This window comes from Cebus imitator, unplaced genomic scaffold, assembly GCF_001604975.1.
Source record: "Cebus imitator isolate Cc_AM_T3 unplaced genomic scaffold, Cebus_imitator-1.0 Scaffold33, whole genome shotgun sequence".
In the NCBI taxonomy this organism is placed as follows: Eukaryota; Metazoa; Chordata; class Mammalia; order Primates; family Cebidae; genus Cebus; species Cebus imitator.
This window is the reverse complement of record NW_016107348.1, coordinates 4953740-4974015: the sequence shown is the minus strand read 5'-3', so window position 1 is coordinate 4974015 and position 20276 is coordinate 4953740. Positions and strand designations below refer to the sequence as shown.

The following is a 20276-nucleotide window of genomic DNA, read 5'->3' as shown; positions in this document are numbered from 1 at the left end:
ATATAAGACATTTGATTTATATAAAATTCAAGTACAGCAGTTTTATTCATAGTAACCCAGAAGTAGAAACAACCCGAATGTCTGTCCCTCAGCTGTTGAATATATAAAATGGTATGTCCATACAGTGGAATATTATTTAGCATTAAAAAGGAATAACGAACCAATGCCACAACATCAATAAACCTTGAAAACATAGTAAGTGAAAGAAGCCAATCACAAGGGATCACATGTTGTAGAATTCCATTTATGTGTAATGTCTAAAGTAGGTAAATCTATAGAGACAAAGTAAATTAGTGAGAGAGTAGGGTGAGCTGGGAGATATGAGGATTGATCACTAATGAGTATAGGTTTCTTTTTGTGGTGATAAAAATGTACTAAAATTGATTGTGATCATGTTGTATAACTATTAAAAACCTTTGCATCGTATACTTTAAATAGGTGAATTGTGTGGTATTTCAAATGCAGGCAAAACTAACGCACATTTAGGAGATGTGCTAGAGTTCTCCAGAGAACAGAACCAGAGAGAGAGAGAGAGGGAGAAAGAAAGAGAGGGAGAGAGAGAGAGAGAGAGAGAGAGAGAGAGAGAGAGAGACAGGACTTTAAGGAATTGGCTCATGTGATTGTGGGGGCTTGAAAGCCTGAAATACATGCAGGGCAGGCTGGCAGGCTGGAGACCCAGGAAAGAGCTTATGTTGCAGTCTTGAGTCAAAATGCAATCTGTAGGCAGAATTCCTTTCTTCGTGGAGAATTCCATTCTTTTCTCTTATGGCCTTCAACAGATTGGATGGCAACCCACATTATAAAGAGTAATCTGCTTTACTTAAAGTCTACTGATTTAAATGTTAATCACATTTGAAAAATATCTCACAGCGATATCTAGACTGGTTTGACCAAGCAACTCGGCATCCTAGCCTAGAGAAGTTGACCCATAAAATTAAGCTCACAGGAGGTAAATGTTCTAAACAAAAGGAAGAGACTGATTAACGCAAAATTCAGTCTAGTACTTATCTCTGGAAAATAGAGATTGTGACAAGAAGGGACCCACGCAGGGCTGCAAAGTTAATGTTTCTCAAGGTGGGTCCTGGGTATATGGATATTCATTTCATTAGTAGTATTTAAATTAATACATTAGTTTATGGATTATATCTGTTAGTTTATAATGTATTTCATGTTTCATTAAGTATTAAAATTTTTCTAATATCTAGAGTACGAAGGGATAGTAATTTAGTCAATCTCTATAAATAAACAGTTGCATATATGCAACCTTAAATAATGCCTAGCTTTGTAAATATGAAAAGACATCAAAAGCAATCCATGGTCCAAAAAATATCCCATTTCTATCTCTAGATAGTCAACATCTGCTATCAACATGGGTACTGAGTCTCACCGAAGAGGACTGAGTACAAACCCACATTGAAAATGTGCAAATTAAAAATGCCGTATTAAAATTACCCCAAAATGTTAATCATGGCTGTGGTGGGATAGTGGATTGTGAGAGTTTTTTCCTCCTTTTTTTCCCCTCATTTTCAACATTTTTTTAAAGTCTATAGTAAAATAGACTTTAATAAATCATTGAATTTTAGAGCCTTTGGCCTAGAAGGACTAATCCAGCACTCCACATTCATGTTAAAATATCTCTTAATGGCATATGTACTTTGCTTTAAATGTCCCTCCCTGCTTTCTTCCATTCCTCTCTCCTTCTCCCTCTCTCTGTCCTTTCTTCCTTCTTTCTCTTCCTTTCCTTCCTTCCTTCCTTCTTCTCCTCCCCAACTAAAACATTCCGTACAACATTAAACAGATATAATGAGATCTGACATTCATGTCTTGTTCCTAATCACTGGAAGAACAGTCAGTCTTTCACCATTAAGGATGATGTTAGCTGTAGGGTTTTGTAGATGCCATTTATTACATTGAGGAAGTTCCCTTCTATTCCTATATACTGAGATTTTTATGAGGAATGCGTGTTGGATTTGTAAAATGCTTTCTCTGCATTTCCTGAGATGATCATTTGCTTTTTCAAATTTGTTAACAAATTGCATGGATTGATTTTTTTCTCATTTTCTTACTGTGGTAAAATACATAAACATAAAATTTACTATTTTAAATAGTATTAAATACATTCATAATGTTGTGGAACTGTTACCCATATCTATCTCCATTACTCTTTTATGTTTTTGTTTTTTTTTTTTTTTGAGACGGAATCTCTCTCTACTCTCTATCACCCTTGCTGGAGTTCAGTGGCACAATCTCGGCTCACTGCAACCTCCACCTCCCTGGTTCAAGCAATTCCCCTGCCTTAACCTCCCGAGTAGCTGGAATTACAGGCACAAGCCACCACACCCAGCTAATTTTTTTGTATTTTTAATAGTGATGGGGTTGCACCGTGTTGGCTAGCTTGGTCTTGAACTCTGGACCTCAGGCAATCCACCCGCTTTAGCCTCCCAAAGTGCTGTGATTATAGGCATGAGCCATCGCACCCGCCGACTCTTTTATCTTTAAAACTGAAACCTATACCCACTAAACAATAACTCCCCATTTCTCCTATCTGCATCCCCTTGGCAACCACCATTCTATTTTATCTCTGTAATTTTGACTAACTGCTTTATATAAGTTGAATCATACAATATTTTTCTTTAATGATTGGCTTATTTCACTTAGCATAATGCCCTCAAAGTTAACATGTTGTAGCATAAGTCAGAATTTCCTCTCTCCTTGATGCTGAATACTATTCCTCTATATGTATATATCACATTTTGCTTTTCTATTCACTGGTCCGTAGGCCTCTGGTTGGCTTCCATAGTTTAGCTATTGTGAATAACACCGTGGTGAACATGAACACATGAATATCTCTTTGAGAACTTGCTTTCAATTTTTTTGGGTATATAGCCAGAAGTAGAAGTGTTAGATTATATGGTAATTCTATTTTTAATTTCTTGAAGAACTGTCATACTGTTTTCCACAGTAGCTGTACCATTTTGCACTCCCACCAACAGTGCACAATGTTCCAATTTCTCTACACCTTTGCCAACATTTTTTATTTTCTGTTTTTCTAGTAGCCATCCTAATGAGTGTGAAGTGACAAATCTTATAGTTTTTAATTGTATTTCCTAATGATTAGTGATGTCGAGAAGCTTTTCATGTGCTTATGGTTATTTGTAGATCTTCTTTGGAGAAATGTTTATTCAAAGTCCTTTGCCCATTTTAAAGAAATGATTATATACAAAATTATATAAAATCATATAATTTTCTAGCTTTCTCTGTTTCTACTTCCCATCCTATCTCTCAGCCATGCTCTGTTCATTGTATCTCTCAAGTATGTCATGCTGTTTCATTCCTTGCTCCTGCAGTTCCACCTACCTGGAATTCCCATCTGTTTCCCCTTCTGTCTTTCTTTTCTTAGTCTTTGCTACTCATTTTTCTTTTCTTATATTTTGAATTAAATTATTTTTTTTCAACTTTAAGTTCAGTAGTACATGTGCAGGTTTGTTACATAGGTAAACTTGTTTCGTGGGGGTTTTTGATACAAATTATTTCATCACCCAGGTATTTAACCTAGTACCCTTTACTTATGTTTCCTGGTCCTCTCCCTCCTCCCACCTTCCACCCTCCAATAGGCCCCAGTGTGTGTTGTTCCCCTCTATGTGTCCATGTGTTCTCATCATTTAGCTCCCACTTGTAAGTGAGAACATGTGGTATTTGGTTTTCTGTTCCTGCATCAGTTTGCTAAGGATAATGGCCTTCAGCTCCATCCATGTCCCTGTAAAAGACATGATCTCATTCTTTTTTAATGGCTGCATAGTAATCCTGTGATATATATGCACCACATTTGCTTTACCCAGTCTATCATTGATGGGCATTTAGGTTGATTCCATGTCTTTGTTATTGTGAATAGTGCTTCAATGAACATATGCATGCATGTGTCTTTATGATAGACTGATTTATATTCCTTTGGGTATATAACTAGTAATGGGATTGCTGGATTGAATGGTATTTTTGTCTTTAGAACTTTGAGGAATTGCCACACCGTCTTCCACAATGGTTCAACTAATTTACACTCCCACCAACAGTGTATATGTGTTTTTTTTTTCCTCTACAACCTTGCTAACATGTAATTTTTGCCTTTAGTAGCCATTCTGACTGGTGTAAGATGGTATCTCATTGTGGTTATCCTATAATGCTCAGCCTATTACAGCTGCCCCAGAGGCATTTATTTCCTCATCTACTTGCCTGTGGTTTTTACTTGAACTTCTCTAATAATCAATGGCGTTAAGCTTTCCTTTGTATGATTCTTGTCCATATCTATACCTTCTTTTGAAAAGTGTCTGTTCATGTCTTCTTCTCACTTTTTAATGGAGTTGTTTGTTTTTGTTTTTTCTTCCTGTAAATTTGCTTAAGTTCCTTTTAGATGCTGGATATTAGACCCTTGTCAGATGCATAGTTTGCAAAAATTTTCTCCCATTCTGTAAGTTGTCTGTTTAATCTATTGATAGTTTCTTTTGCTATGCAGAAGCTCAGTTAATTAGATTACATTTGTTAATTTTTGCTTTTGTTGCAATTGTTTTTCACATCCTCTTCATGAAATCTTTGCTAGTGTCCATGACCTGAATGGTGTTGCCTAGGTTGTCTTCTAGGGTTTTTATAGTTGTGAGTTTTACATTTATGTTTATAAACCATCTTAAGTTAATCTTTGTATATGGTATAAAGAAGGGGTCCAGTTCCAAGCTTCTATATATGGCTAGCTGGTTATACCAGCACCATTTATTGAATAGAGATTCCTTTCTCCATTGCTTGTTATCGTCAGATTATCAAAGATCAGATAGTTGTAAGTGTGCAGTCTTATTTCTGGGTTCCCTGTTCTGTTCCATTGGTCTGTGTGTCTTTTTTTGTACTAGTACATGCTGTTTGGGTTACTGTAGCCCTGTAGTATAGTTTGAAATTGGTTAGCATGATGCCTCCAGCTTTGTTCTTTTTGCTTAGGATTGCCTTGGCTATTTAGGCTCTTTTTGGTTCCATATGAATTTTAAAGTAGTTTTTTTTTCTAGTTCTATGAGGAATCTCAATGGCATTTTAGGAATAACATTGAATCTATAAATTGCTTTGGTTAGTATGGCCATTTTAAAAATAGTAATTCTTCCTATCCATGCATGCTACTTATTTTTCAATACTTGATTCAAAGATATCTCTTTAATGAAACATTTCCTAGCTATCTGCACTTCTCCACTTCCTTATTTATGCTCCTTTTTCTATCATAACACATAAAATGACTTATAGTATTTGTGCATTTATATAACACATCTTAACTATTCATGCATTTCCAGCACCTATATCTTGTCACAGAGTAGGCATTGAGTGTTTGAAGGAATGAGATAATATAATTTAAGGGATGCATCTATTCTTAAATGAAATATAGAAGTGTATTTTAAATTTGTATAAGCTTGTTTTGAATTGGAAAACATTCTTCTGTAGTAACTGTTATATGGCTCTTGGATGCAGCCAGAGCACAGGTACAACTTTGGCACTGAGATAGTTTAATCTTAGCCTTTCCCACCTCAGTCACTGCTCTTTTCCTCCCTTAATATTCATTCCCTTCCTAGGACCCAGAGTCCTCATGCTTACGTATCAGAAATCCATAAAACTTGCTTTGTCACCGAAGAGTCCCATGCTTCAAATTAGGATCCCATTCAGTTCCCTTTATCAAAGCTTCTTACAGTCCATTTCAGTTTAGGTGCTGAGATTTAAAAATCTGATTGAATTAAAAGGATATCAGCTAATGCTCCTCTCTCAAGGATTTTCATGTGTTGAAATTAGCAGGACTGTCAATTCAAGTAACTTTTATGTTTTGGATTTTAAGCTGGATAAGAAAAGTGAGTAAAACAGTCCAGGTAGCGAAAGAAAGATATTTCAGTACAGAAGAAAGAAGCCTGGATAATTATTCAGCCAAGAGACTCTCTCTGCCAACTATGGCCCAGCAGGAGTTGTTGGGGGCTGGCCACCTTCTCCCTCTTTTTCCAGGGCAAAGCATTCAAATATTAAACACTCAAATGATTGGTATTTAGCAATTTCATAAATATTTGTTGAATGAAAAAATGAGGCAAGCATTTAAAACTTTTTTACACAAGAAATTGATGTTTAAAGAGGTCAAGTTTCCAAGTTCACAAAGAGAATAAGTGACACAAGTGAGATGAAAATTCAGCTCCAAGTTTCAGTTACTCTTTTAAGCCTATCACAGCTGTCCCAGAGGCACTTATTTCCTCCTCTTCTTGGCTGCAGGAGCCACAGACACAGGAAAGCTTGAGAAGCTTTCCTGCAAGAAGTCCTCTGCCCACCTGATAGGCCCTGCCCCCACCACATTACACTAATTGTGACAGTCCAAGAGGTTTTGTTGTCCCAGAAGGAAGCCCCCTGTGCTGGAACAGTATGGGGAGGGGATATGAGAGAAAGTGCTTGCTTCTAACTTAATGCAGAATCCATTGGAACAGGCTACTGGCAGTGGAGACAAAGAGATGTGTGTGTACAACCCGGACTCCATTCAGCTGATTTTTCCATGGAAAAAGCATTTTAAGCAATGAATATTTTAAAATATAATTGGCTTTTATTTTTAAATTAGTTTTTTTTCAAATTAACTGTCGTATAACATCAATCTTATGAGGGAGGAAAACATCCAAATTCACATTACTGATTTCTGAAGAACTTATGGAACACATCTGTTAGTAAGATGAGGACTTAACTTTTCCCAGGCTTCCCCTCCACCGCCCTACAACCATATTTACAATGATCTTCTACTGTTGCATTCCCTGTCGTGACCTTAATATTCTCAGTGACTAAATGAGCACTCTAAATTAAAAGTTTTAAATAGGTGTTTTGTAAGTTATATGGCCGGGAAACCCTTGATTTTGTCCACAGAGCAGTCTGTAATTATTTTAAGAGAACTCCATGTAGCCAATTTCATTATAATGTCATTAGAAATCATACAGTTTTAGATGCTTCATCGTTCTTTGAAAAAATAGACTCAGATAAGCTGTTGACTTTAGGTAATTGTATGAGTCTGTTCTCACACTGTGAATAAAGACATACCTGAGTTTGGCTAATGTATAAAGAAAAAGAGGTTTAGTGGACTCACAGTTCTGCATGGCTGGGAAGGCCTCACAATCATGGCAGGAGGCAAAGGAGGAGCAAAGGCACATCTTACATGGCAGCAGGCAAGGGAGCATGTGCAAAGGAACTGCCCTTTGTAAAACTATCAGATCTTGTGAGACTTATTCACTATCATGAGATCACCATGGGAAAAACCTGCCCCCATGATTCAATGACCTCTCACGACACATGGGGATTATGGGAGCTACAATTCAAGATGATATTTGGGTGGGACACAGTCAGACCATATCAGTAACAGAAGACAGAAATGTGGTTGCCTAGCTTTAAACTCATCTGTTTGCAATGAAGTGAACACATGATAACTATCAAACCAAGTTTGGCTAAGGGGTGAGGATTTTAGTATTGAAAGATGAGTGGAAAATAGTTCAAGAAAGGGAAACAAGGCAGACAGAGTGACATGGAGATTGTCTCCGTGAAACCTTTCTAACAGTCCTACCATCACTACCTCCCCTGTGGATATGACCACACCTTCCTCTATCCCTCCTCTGTAGCTGGTACATCTTGTTATGGTACTTCTAACAGATGCTTAACTCTCAGTCTCCTCTATAAGACTGTGAGCCCCTTGAGAGTGGGGACAATTCCTGAAAATGGATGGAGAGGAAGAAAATGTCCATAGGCCATTAGATATAAAAATATGAAGATTAGAGAAGAGATTAGAGTAGGAGACTAGATATTGAGGATATCACCCCAGGAGACCATATGGAGTGGGAAGACTAGCACACTATGGGGAGGCAAACAGTGAAGGGGCTTGGCTCAGAGACAAGTGGTATCAGAGGAGATCTAGCATGGGAGATTATGTAACTGAGGTCCAGGAAGGTGAGAATGGAAGAGTTTACTGAATCTGCCAATGCTGAGGCCACCTGTTGGTTTTGCAGAACAGTATCAGTGGGGAGGGCTGATGCCTTATTGCACTGTGGTAGGAAACATGGGAGTTGAAGAATTGGAGAATACAAGTCTAGATCTCTCTTTCAAGGAGCTTGGCCAAGGGAAATTGCTAGAGGAAAGCATTTTTTTTAAGTCTGTGTGTGTGTATGTGTGTGTTTTAAGGATAAGATAAGAGTGACGAAGTATTTAGCTTGAGAGAAAGGAGTTGATTAGAGATCAGTTGAAGATTAGTAGAGAGTGAAATGACAGAGAAAAATCACAGTCTACAAAGGGAGAAGATGGGATCAAAGACCCTGTTGTGAGGAGAGACCTGCAAGTAAGAAAGCTCTTGGTAGGGATGCTAGTTGGAGACAGGAGTGTTGAGGGAGCTGGATAAAGGAGACTACTTCAAAAGACAGTGGGGAAAACTTCTAATAGTTGCTGAGAAGCATTGATAACAACTAATAAAAAGACTAAGGGACAGACCTGAGGGTGAGTTGGGGTTGGAGGGCATGAATGTGCACTGGCACCAAAACACCCTGCGTACTCATCATCAAAGGCCACACAATATATCTTCAAGAGTAAATTTCCAGCCAAGCATGGTGGCTGATGCCTATAATCCCAACACTTTGGGAGGCCAAAGTGGGCAGATCACTTGAGCCTAGCAGTTCGAGACTAGCCTGGGCAACATGGTGAAAACCTGTCTCTACAAAAAATACAAAAATTAGCTGGGCCCACGTGGTGATGCACACCTGTGGTCCCAGCTACTTGCGAGGCTGAGGCGAGAGGATTGCTTGACCCCAGGAGGTGGAGGCTGCAGTGAGCTATGATTGCACCACAAAACTCCACCCTGGGCAAAAGAGTGAAGCCCTATCTCAAACAAAAAAAAAAAAAGAAAGAAAGAAAAAAGTAAATCTCCTTTAGCAGTATATCTCGGCAGTGTCATTTTATGTGTTAATTGTGTTCTTCCTTCACCCTTTCTTTTCTTCCTTATCTCTCCTCTGCTCTCCAACATGCATGAATTTTCCTTCCTTGTTACTCTGTCAGATTGGGTCGTTTTGGAAAGAGAAAGCCAGCTAAGTGAATCTATTCCTTCACAGCCTTCCTGTGAGGAGGCTTACTGGGTTCGCAGTAGAGTGAGGCTTCAGGACATTGTCTCCCAAGGGCTTTCTTTTAGTTTCAGAGGTCTGATCTGTCTCCAAAATTCTCCAACTCTTCAAACTTTGTGTTATTGGGTGTCTACTCAGTCAGGAATGAACTTCAGGAGAAGTTGAGTGTATACGAAAATACAGACATGCTGACTTTGTTGGTGGTTAAACGATTGTTTATCATAATCATGAATAGTTGGGGAGACTTTTCATTTTAGAAGTCTACTTATTAGTCAATAGGTGCATTATGAAAAGCTGGATACATTGCATCACTGTCAAGAACTTCTGACTGCGGTTTGCAAAAGCAGAATAAATTTTCTTGGGGTTGTACCGTTATGTACACACAGACACACACGCACACTCACACTCACACGCCCATTGGCAGACAGGGCCACACCTCACGGCTCTGGGGAAAGCCACAAACCTCAGCTGTACTAGTAGGAGCGGAGCCTGGACTAGAGGAACTTTCCACAGGACTCAGGGCACACAGCCCCACGGCCACGACCGTGTGCGAGCCCGAGGCGCAGGGCAGCGCCGGCGGCTGCAGGTACGCTGCGCACCAGCATCAGGGCCTGGGCGCTGCGGCGGCGGCAGGAGGGTCCCGGGAGCCGCAGCCGCCGGGGCCAGTGTGTGAGACGACGGGACCTGGCAAGTCTCATCCCCTGGCCGCCCCTCGCAGCCTCCTCGCTTCCTGGGAGCCGCCGCCGCCCTCAGGGCAGCCCAGCCTGGCGCTCGCGGCAGGACCACCCCACCGCCCGCCTCAGCCCAGAACATGGCTGCGCGCCCCGCCGCCACCCTCGCCTGGTCGCTGCTGCTCGTCTCCTCAGCCCTGTTTCGCGAAGGCTGCCGGGCGCGCTTCTCCGCCGAGCCGGACTCGGAGGACGACGGAGAGGAGCCGGTGATTTTCCCGGAGTCTCCTCTGCAGAGCCCCACGGTGCTCGTGGCTGTCCTCGCCCGCAACGCTGCGCACTCGCTGCCGCACTTCCTCGGCTGCCTGGAGCGGCTAGACTACCCCAAGAGCAGGATGGCCGTCTGGTGAGCGCGCAGGGGCCCCGGGAGGCGGGGGCGGCCTGCCCAGCGCGGACAGCGCCCGAGCAGCAGCTGAAGGGCGAGGGAGCTGCCTGGAGCGGGGGGACACGCGGAAAACCTGGCGCACACACCCCCTTGCTGCCCGTGCCATTGGCGGGCAGATCGGGCGGTCGGGCTGCGGAGGGACGCACGGGGCAGTGAGCGCAGGGGGTGCTGCGCGCAGGGGGTGCTGCTGGGGACAACGGCCCGCCGGAGCTCTGGAGGGTAGCAGGCGGGTTGGGCGGTTTTGTGCCTCAAGGGGCATGGGGAATACCTCTCAAGGGAGCTTTCATTTCCCTCCCTTTCAACTCTCGAGGTTTCGTCTTTCCCCACCTCATGCTGCTAGCTCTGAAGTGAGAGGATAAGGGGCCTGTGGTCTTGTTCCCCTGTAGACGCGACAGATGGAACATGACTGCGGTGGGCTGGGGCTCCGCAGTGGCTGGGGCGCCGGAGTGCGCTGCTCTGACTTCCCGGTGTCAGGCCCCTGCTCCAGGCTGGAAATGTGCTCCTGGCTCCCCTAGGGGGACCTGGACCCAGGGGTGGAGATTGGGCGGGGCCCGCGGAGTGCCCCCAACCTCGCCACCGCCCTGAGCCCGGTCTCCTCCGAGCGCTCCGGGCTGTCTCTGGCAGCGCGTACTCCTGGGTCGCATTCCCCGCCGCAGATGCAAAGCGCGCGGGCACCCTGGGCTTCCGCGTCCTGGCGAGCGAGCGACGAAGACGCCTGGGAAAGATCAACAGCCGAGTTCTGTCCCCTGGGGAAAGAAGCTTGGATCCCGTCTCTGTGTCTGCTGCGGGGAGGGCCGGGGATCAGTGCGGGGTGCTGCCCGCCCCACCTGTAGAACTCGGTCGTCTCTCGCCTTTTATAAACACGAGGATGGGAGGGCGAGAAGTTAGTTGGTGGCCAGGCGAGTCGCCGAGGGGCTTGTGGAGGACGAGAGGGTGGACACTGGCCAGGGGACATGGGCTGTCAGGTACGAGGACAAGAGGACTCTGGCCCCCTGAGGAAGACAGAGCCCAGGTCACTCTGGAGCGGTTTCTGGCTTGTGTTGATAAAGGGAGCTGTTCTCAGGCGAGACACATCCTTAAGGCAGCGGTTGGGCAAAGAGAGGAGGAGGTGGGTAAAAGCAGCAGCTAGAATTGGCAGCCTCAGAGTACCTGGTGGGAGAGGTGCAAAGGTGCGAAAGCAAACATGTGACATAGTACAACACTGTGCTGTACACTGTTTTACTATACACCCTGCCATACGTGACTGCCTCGCCGAGAAGGGCATGGTATGTGGAAAGAGAGCACTGGGACAGCCAGGTTTTAAACCAGAAGGAAGGAAATATTTAACCACTTCAGTGCCAAAAGAAATGAACAAATATCGGTTACCTTGTTTGCTTTTTTCAAGAGATATCTTACAATATGGTTTTCATCTTTATGCACGATTTAGTTTTTTAAAGCATTACAGTATTTGCCATAAGAAGTTGGTGACGGGTGAAGCAGGTGTCAGGCACATGTTTGCTACCCGATTTATAGACATTACCTCTTTTTATCATACAGTAAACTTTTAAGAGGATATTATGATCTTTATTTTACAAAGGAAGAGACAGACTTGTATCAGTTCAGTAACTCAAAGTCACAGAATTAATAAGTGGTGACACTGGAGTTTGAACCCAAGCATGTCCCCGAAGGCCACCTTATAAAGGCTGGGAACATGATATAAACAAAATTTGCATAAACCTATAAACTGCAAATTAGGAGACTTGAGTTGTTTATCACTAGTTTGATATGTGATTTGGGACTCCTTGCTTAGGATGCTTAGGCATCAGCTTCTTCATCAATAAAACGAAGGACTTGGAATAAATGATTTCAAAAATTATTTCTGGCTCTTGAATTCCATAGATTTTATAATATAATTAGGATCCACCAGCATCAATGTACATCCTAAGTTCCCTGGAAGTTCCAGATTGTATGGACATTGGTGTTCTATTTAGATGAGAGAGTTCCAATTCTGCATAGACCTTGGCAATGTTTTCCTTTATGTCCAGCATTGGAAGGTTAAGCAAGAAGTGCAAGGCCTCGCTTGCATCAGCTATTGAAGCCTCTTCTTTGAAAAATCCTGGTTCTGTCTTTAGAACACAAAGGAGCTGAAAAGAACCTTTGGAAATAACTTTCGTGCACCGTTACCTCATTTGATTCTTACTACCAATCTGTGAAGAAATAAAATTATCTCTCTTTCCCAGAAGAAGAAATGTGTTTAAAGTAATTGACTTACTCAAAATTACATTTACTTATAAATTCCACACATAATGATAAGAGCTTATGGTTCTTTGAAGAACTTTACATTCATTTTCTGGTTTAAGCTTCAAAATCACCCTGTCAGATATGCAGTGTTACTATATCACTTTACAGGTGAGAGAGCTGAGGTACAGAGAGACTGTACAAGCACATGCTTCTAATGCATTTTTTAAATAAGAACTAGCCAGATCAGAGCTGAAAAAAGTATATTTAGATGTGTGTGTGTGTGTGTGTGTGTGTGTGTGTGTGTGTGTGTGTTTAACAGATAAATATGGCTCCTTTCATTCGGCGGTGTAAGGTAATCTGAATGGCATTTAAAGGGTTTGGGGAAGAACCAAATGATTTCTAAATCAGATTGGGGCAGGTCTATGAATATGGATATCACTGGCTCAAACTAAGTGACAAGTTGACACTTAGTTTGAACCAAGTTTTGAAGGATGAGTAAAAATCTACTAAAACCTGGGAAAGAAAGATGGCTCTAGAAAAAGGGGATCAGCAAGGCAAAAAACAAACAAACAAAAAAGATAATGAGGCGTCAAGCAGAGTTTTCTCTCAGCAAGTTGAAGTGGGTGGCAGGTTGAATGACTGCAAGTCTCCAAACGGATTGTATTTTACCATAGGATCTCTCTGGAAATGCTGACTTCTGGCCTGGCGCTAGGGGAATATTTGGCTGGGAAGGTTATGGGATATAACACTCTGATAGGAGGTGGTACCTCAGTTTAGGATGTTACAGCTTTGAGGTGCTTCTGCCGATTACTTGCCTTTAGTTTCTCATTCCCAAGCTCTATGCAATATTCCAAGATGCCAAACTGATTAATATCCATTCTGCAAAGTCAGCACATGCTGCTGTCAAAAATGGCTGTGAGCTATCCAGAACTTCATAAAATAGAACCATATTGAATACAGAGCCACACAGAATTCAGCTTCCTCTAAATCTGTTCTCAGTAATCACACTGCAGACTCACTCTTCTCATTCATCCGCCTACGGGCTTGAGGAGCATCTGATTTCTGTATTAGTTGGGTCATTGAGAGGCCTGACTCACTGATCGCATTCAGACCCTGTTACATGATTTTTTTTTTTTTTTTACTTTAAGTTCTGGACCAGATCTGTACTGCATATACAGGTGAAATGAGTATCAACAAGTTGACCTGGAAAATTCTGCTGTTGAAGAATGTCTGCAGTTATCTCAGCATCAAGTTTATTCAGGTTAGGCTGAACAAAGGAAAATTTTTATTTTAGAGATACTTTGTACAAGCAAAAAGGAAAGCTTTTTTACATTTACCTGTCTGATCTTAAAATCCACCAAACTGTTTTCCTTCAAATATCACAATCCTGTGATAAGGAACTAAGGAAGGTACCTATTTCATGTGTCCTAAACCTGCACTAAGTTTTAGGGAATTGGGAATATGTTGAGATGAAGGGAACTGTGAGGCATTGTGACAAGTGGCAGTATACTTCAGTAGATTCTCTTTAATTCAGTGGAGCCATAAGCAAGTGGCCTCAGCAACAGAGGGAAGGCTGACCTCATCCCTCTTAAATCTATGATTAGGGAGAGTGGGGTCAAGTACCATGATAGTGAAAACTAAAGCATGGCACAGGGAAAAACATTTGCCCCAAATGAAACCTTAAGTTTGTCTTTTGAAGAGCCTGCTGTTGCTTGTGGGAAGACAGTTGGGATTCACAGAGTCTGTGCAGGCACAAGGCAATAACTGCTATGTAATTACAGAAAGATTTGGGCATTTTGTTTGCCTGAGTTTTGAAAAGCAACATATTAAATTGGAAACCACTTTATGTAGATTTTTAAATAAAGAGATGAGCTTCTGTTGACATAAACAATGATGGGCGACTTGTTCTGGGGGAATGATTCTAACATTTTGCATACTACTTTATCTCTGCATTGTTCGGGGATTATCTTGAATGTATCTTCACATTTTAATGTCCAATCAGTAGCATTTTTGTAGCTGTTTAACTAAAAATACTAATATACTTTGTGTTTATGAAATGTTCAAAACTAGTATCAGTGACAGTTTTCAGCACCAGTGGTAAGAATGATGCCATATTTTATCATTACATTCTTGATAGTAAATGTTGCATGTTATCTCTATGGATAGAAGTTTTGGTTTATGGTTGAAAAAGTAGATGATGTTTTAGTCCCCTTTTCTCTATTAGTCTGTTTTCCTCACCTTTCTCTTCCTTTCCTCATTTTCCCAAGCTGGTAGTTTGGCATGGAGGAAGAAATATACAAGCTTAAGATCAGATAGACTAGAGCACAAATCTTCTGTGTGATTGAGGACACATCAGTAAACTCCAGGACATAGCTGCCTTGTCTTCTAATAACTAATAATAACATCTGCCTCAAAGAGTTATTGTTACAAGTAAATGAGATAAGGTATGTACAGTGTCTTTTACATGAATGCTTTTAAGTCAGTGATAGTTGCCATTTTCTTTCAAACTTTTCCTTTTTGTCCTATCTCCTTTACATTTCCCTTTCAAAATGAAGATTTAAAAAAATGTTTGAATGGAATCTCATTTGGTTTCTTCTTTCCAACAGCACCAAAAAATATTAGCATAGGAAACTCATTTGTCTGGGTTCAGTGGCTCATGCCTATAATCCCAGCACTTTGGGAGGCCGAGGTGGCCAGATTGCTTAAGCCAGATTGCTTAAGCAATGTCATGAAACCCCATCTCTACAAGAAATGCAAAAATTATCCAGGCATGGTGGCATGCACCTAGAGTCCTAGTTACTTGGGAGTCTGAGGTGGAAGGATTGCTTGAACCCAGGAGGTGGAGAATGCAGCAAGCTGAGATTGAACCACTGTGCTATATTCTGGGCAACAGAGTGAGAACCTGTCTCAAAAAGAAGAAAAGAAAAGAGAAAGGGAAGAAAGGAAGGGAAGGGAGGGAGGGAAGAAAGGAAAGGAAGGGAAGGGAGAGAGGGAAGAAAGGGATTGAATGAAGGAAGGGAAGTCAGAAAGGAGGGGAGGGAAGGGAGTGAGGGAGAAAGAAACAGAAAGAAAGAAAACTAACATTCATGGAGGTACTGTTCTGAACACTTTGGTATCAAAACTGATTTACTCTAGACAGCAACCCTAGGTGGGAGATGCCATTACATTCCACTTTATCACTTTTCGCAGGAGGAAACTGAGGCACAGAGAACATAAATAACTTGTCTGAGGTCACTAGGCTAATGCATGGTGGAGCCAGGATGTGACCCAGGCAGCTAACGTTGCAGACCAAGGGCAGATGGTCTGCTTAAGATCATGAAAAGACCAATTAGTTCTAGTTTTTGCTTCTGTCAGTTGGCCCAACTTGGGAAGATAAGAACGCTAGTGTTTCTTTCAAATAAGAATTGTCGTTTCCACTTGAATGATGCAAGGGACTCAGTGGTTCTCTTCCGCTGTCTTGATCATTTCATCACTTAGTTCAGGCACTTTTTAGTTAGTGAACTCTACTCTGTTTTGGTATATTTCATAGGGGCAGATTATGACTAAATTGTGGGTTGTATGTGAATATGCAGGTCACTTGCTGTGATCATAGCAACATAACAGTAGAAAGAAATTTCTCAAGTATTATTAGTGTCAGATGATCAAGGCAGCACTAATCATACACATATTGGCTACATTTTGGATTCATGTTGATAAAATAGTCAATTTTTCAGCCTTTTTAATTAGCAGTCTTAGATTTGGCTGTCCCCTAAATTCAGCTTCATTCCAAATGATTGAAGAAATTATCAGTCGTCTTGGTAACCTCTAATTTCAAAACGTGATTGGACCTCAGAATATTTCCTTTGTGCAAAAACTGAAGTGACTAATAAATGTCACCAATCCTGTTGTTCCAGCCATAACAATTTGCCTGCAGAATTAGAAAGGATGCCTAAATTGCACTGGTTTTATGTGATTGAGTTCCATGGTGAGGGATCTAAAGCACAGGACAGTTAAGAGATTTCCATGGTGATTTTTGGAATGACATAACTGATTTCTAGATTTTTAGTCCAGTGAGTTGTTTTAATGCTGATTATTTGATAATGAATATCCTTCTTGGTTTAAAGGAGCATGGGGAGTATTCTTAGCAGAGTTTGGTTTTCCCAGATTTGTTTTTAGCTCCTTTATCAAAGTGATTTTACCACGAAGTTTCTTTGTGACTCCAAATACATAAACATGTGCTTCTCAGGTTCCTTTTGCTTGTCTGCCTCTGGTGGTCATAGGAATGAACAATGAAAGCCTTGTAACTGAGAAGGCTGCTGGTTGTCCCTTCGTTCTTTTTCCAACACTTAAACCTGCACATGGGTCATATTGCTGTGTGGCACCGTCTCCAAGTCTATGGCACAGTATAGTAGGACTATTATACGGCTTATATAGGACTGTAGTAGGACAATAATGAGGCTTGTTTCTGCACATTTCTTCAGATAGCATAACAACATACAGGAAAGTCTGAAAGAAAATCATTAGCCTATGGTATGGTCACTACACCTATTCTCCAGTTACCATATCACGAAGAACTTTTACTGTATGTGTTTAAATCATAGCTATTATTCATCAGGAATTACAAAACGTATGTATTGTATGTTTTGACATTTTTATTTCCAGAGGGTGACTTGTTCATTTAATTGCATTTAATTGATATGTTGTTAGTATATGAAAAATTGTTAATTTTTAAAAATTTGAATCCCTTAGGGTCTTTGTGGATTTTTAATAGCAATTCAGTTATTTTAAGAATTTGCTCTTCTGACTTTTTTTGAGTGGAAAAGTAATATACTTCCATAATAAATTTTAAAAAATTAACAGTTTGAGTGGGAATATAACAAAAAGTAGATCTCCCATCTACTCTCTACTACCTCCCAGTGACCAAGGTTAACAGTTTCTTGTGTATTTTTCTAGAAACTTTCTATGCATGAACATGTATCCTTTTCATTTTAACCCATATATGAGTGTTTTATATATCCAATTCTGGATAAGTGTGATATTTTATCTGTCTCTCTATTCCACATTCTTCAAACACTGCCAGCCTACCTACAGCCATGCCCTGGGTGGCACAATAAAAGGCAGCTACATATAACACCTGTTCCAGGTAGCTACTCTGAAGGCCTCTCTGGTAACACCCATCCATCCTGCTCTCTTGTCCTTGTCTCTCTGGCCTCTAGAAGATCTGGTCCTAATAAAAAAATCTTCTTGATGAGGTGTAATATTTATCCAGAAGTTCATATATCATAAATGTATAACTTGGTAACTTTTCACACACAAAACATGCCACGTAACCAGCACCTGACCTTACGAGGCCTGAATTCATACACAGCAACTGTTGTTGGAGCTGAGTAGCCACTGTCCCCTGGATTTTGTCCAGGCAGCCCAGTCCCCATCAGGCCCACACTGTGTGCACTGGCAGTTAGTCCCTGCTATCTTTCTTTGACTTGACTTGCCTGACCCCTGTTGGCATTTGGGTGGTGACCTTTGCTCCCACCTCAGGCAGCTGAAGGAACTCCAGGACCCAAGCAGTAACTGCTTTTGGGAACCAGCAGTCTTGGCAAGCCGCCAGCGAGTGACCCGGATAAGGATTGTGTTACTTTTTCCTTAGCTCTCTACTCCTCTGGTAGAAAAACTGTGCGTTAATGTTCATAAAAATAAAAAATAATCTCATTACAGGTAATAATTGAAAAGTCAGGCAGAATATAAATAGAATGGCTGTAATTAATTTGCTGGAACTTTCTGTAGCTTGGATCCATGAAAACACAGCATTTGTGGTTGGTGGCATTAGCCAAGTCTCTTGCATGAATTAAACCTCAGATTTGGCTGCAGGGCGTTTCTTTTCCTCTCTAGGAGCACCATACAGAAATCCTTTCAGAGTCAGACGTTGAATGATAGCTCCATGACATCCTGCCAAGGCTGACTTTGTAATGTGTTTCATTTAATTGAAGCAACAATTATTATTTTAGTGGTTTGTCAAATTCAGCAAGCTATGGCCTGCCCCTGACTTGTTGGTTTAACTGATAAGATTTTGTTCCTCTGTAAATATAATGCAAAATTATCTCCTTCCCTCCAATGTTTTCTGATTAATGTTTGAAGACCTCTTAGAAGATATATCTTTCAGAAACACAAATAATAATATAAATAATGATCTTGGGCTGTATGCCCCCAAGAGTATGATAGAAGATGAGTCTGGGGCAAGCTGCTGAGCTGAAGCATTTTCAAGAGCATCTGCTTTCATTGGCCCATTGGCTTTATTGGAATAGTTTATTACCTTCCAGGTTGAAATCACTTCAAGGGATATGTCAAGGGATCCTTTTTGAGGGATGTATCAGGCTGCAGAGAGAAGGTTCCTTACATAGAGCTTTCCCCATATGGACTGCCAAGTCCAAAGTGCATACAGTTTTGACAAGAGGGAAGTAGGACTCTTTCTTTCCAGCCCCTTTTCTGTCTGAGAGTGATTGTATATGTTTTGCAGATGGGAAGGGCAGTGGTGAAGGCAAGCATCTGATTCTCACGAGAGAGACAGAACCCTAAGACAGGAGGGTCTATGGAGGTACCTTGATTAGTGTTCTCCCTGAAAGCCATATTAAGTCAGAAATTTCTGCTTTTTAGAGTCTTGGCAAAGGCAGTATTTTCTAGAAACTAACAGTGGAACTTAAATTCTTGGGAAAGTTGTGAAAAATGTGGTTGTGGACATTTGGGGCCATGGCATTCCCGACACAGAGTCCCTTGCTGGACTAATAGACTGCTTTTTAGTTTCTTGGTTCCCAGCCAGCCCCATAATCCTGTCTCAGCTCCACACACCACAGTGATTATGGTTTATACCCGCCAAGATAGTAGAAAGTTCCTGCCAAGTGGAATCAGGGTTTTTCATGTCATCACTGCACCATTGAACAGTAAGCTTATATGTAGCTCCCACACCACTGCTTTGCATGTGCTAGAAACAGGTTGGGTGGGAGAGCGTTCAGACAGTCAGACCATGTCTTGTGTTGCAAATGGATTTTGTAGAATTGGCATGTAAGGCTTGAAACAGCCAGCATACAAAAATATTTTAGAAAAGTACAAGCTTCTTCTCTCTTTCCTCAATCTTTTTAGATTTTAATAAGATTGACGGGGTACATTGATTTCCATCGTAGGCTTTTTATTCAGCAGGACAAACTATGGATTTCTAAAACAATGGATTTTAAAAATGTTATGTACTTCCTTTTATTTATTCCACTATCAACTGTCTATGTGGCCACAATTAATTTCAACTAATTTCATGTTGAAATTAGTAGTTGAGGTGGCCTGAAAGTGACTTGTCCCCGTTGGTCTAGTTCATTGGCCATGAGTGGACATGGTCCTTACTATTGTTCTGCCAGTCCTTTAGTATAAGGCTGCTGGATTCAACTAGTGTTTCCCAAGTACAGGTTCAGAGGCCAGCTGCATCACAATACCTGGAGCATTTGTTAGATATGTGCATTTCTGGGGCCCATTTCAGTCACATTCAATCAGATGTTCCACAGCGGGGCTTAGGAATTGGTGTGCTAAGCATGTCCACAAGTGATTTAGATGCACTTCTTGGTTTGGGAACCATAGAAGATGAGCTCCTAGAAGGCTATGTATGCACTTAAAGTACAGATCATGGGATTTTCAGAGTTTGGAAAATTGGCATACTCTGGAATATTCTAAACTCCAGATTCCAGATGTTTAAACCATTAAAAAGACCAAGGGGTTTTCTTATTAAAAGAAGTAGTAGCGTACAGGATTATATAGGAGAAACGCAGCCAGGCATGCATCACTTGTGGTTTTTTTTTT

The 20276-nt window shown here is 41.3% G+C and overlaps 1 protein-coding gene across 4 annotated transcripts in view; it reads left to right on the top strand.

Annotated features, from left to right (window-relative positions):
• Window positions 1-20276, top strand: part of COLGALT2 (collagen beta(1-O)galactosyltransferase 2) — a 115433-nt gene that overhangs the window by 4528 nt on the left and 90629 nt on the right. For 3 of the 4 annotated variants that reach the window (XM_017524384.2, XM_017524385.2, XM_017524382.2), the window contains exon 1: window positions 9512-10202. The exons of the other annotated variant lie outside the window; for it this stretch is intronic. In XM_017524384.2, coding sequence (XP_017379873.1) covers window positions 9940-10202 — 263 coding nt within the window. In that variant the 5' untranslated portion in view covers window positions 9512-9939. Of the gene's footprint in view, window positions 1-9511; window positions 10203-20276 lie in introns of those variants that run through there. 4 annotated transcript variants of the gene reach the window in all.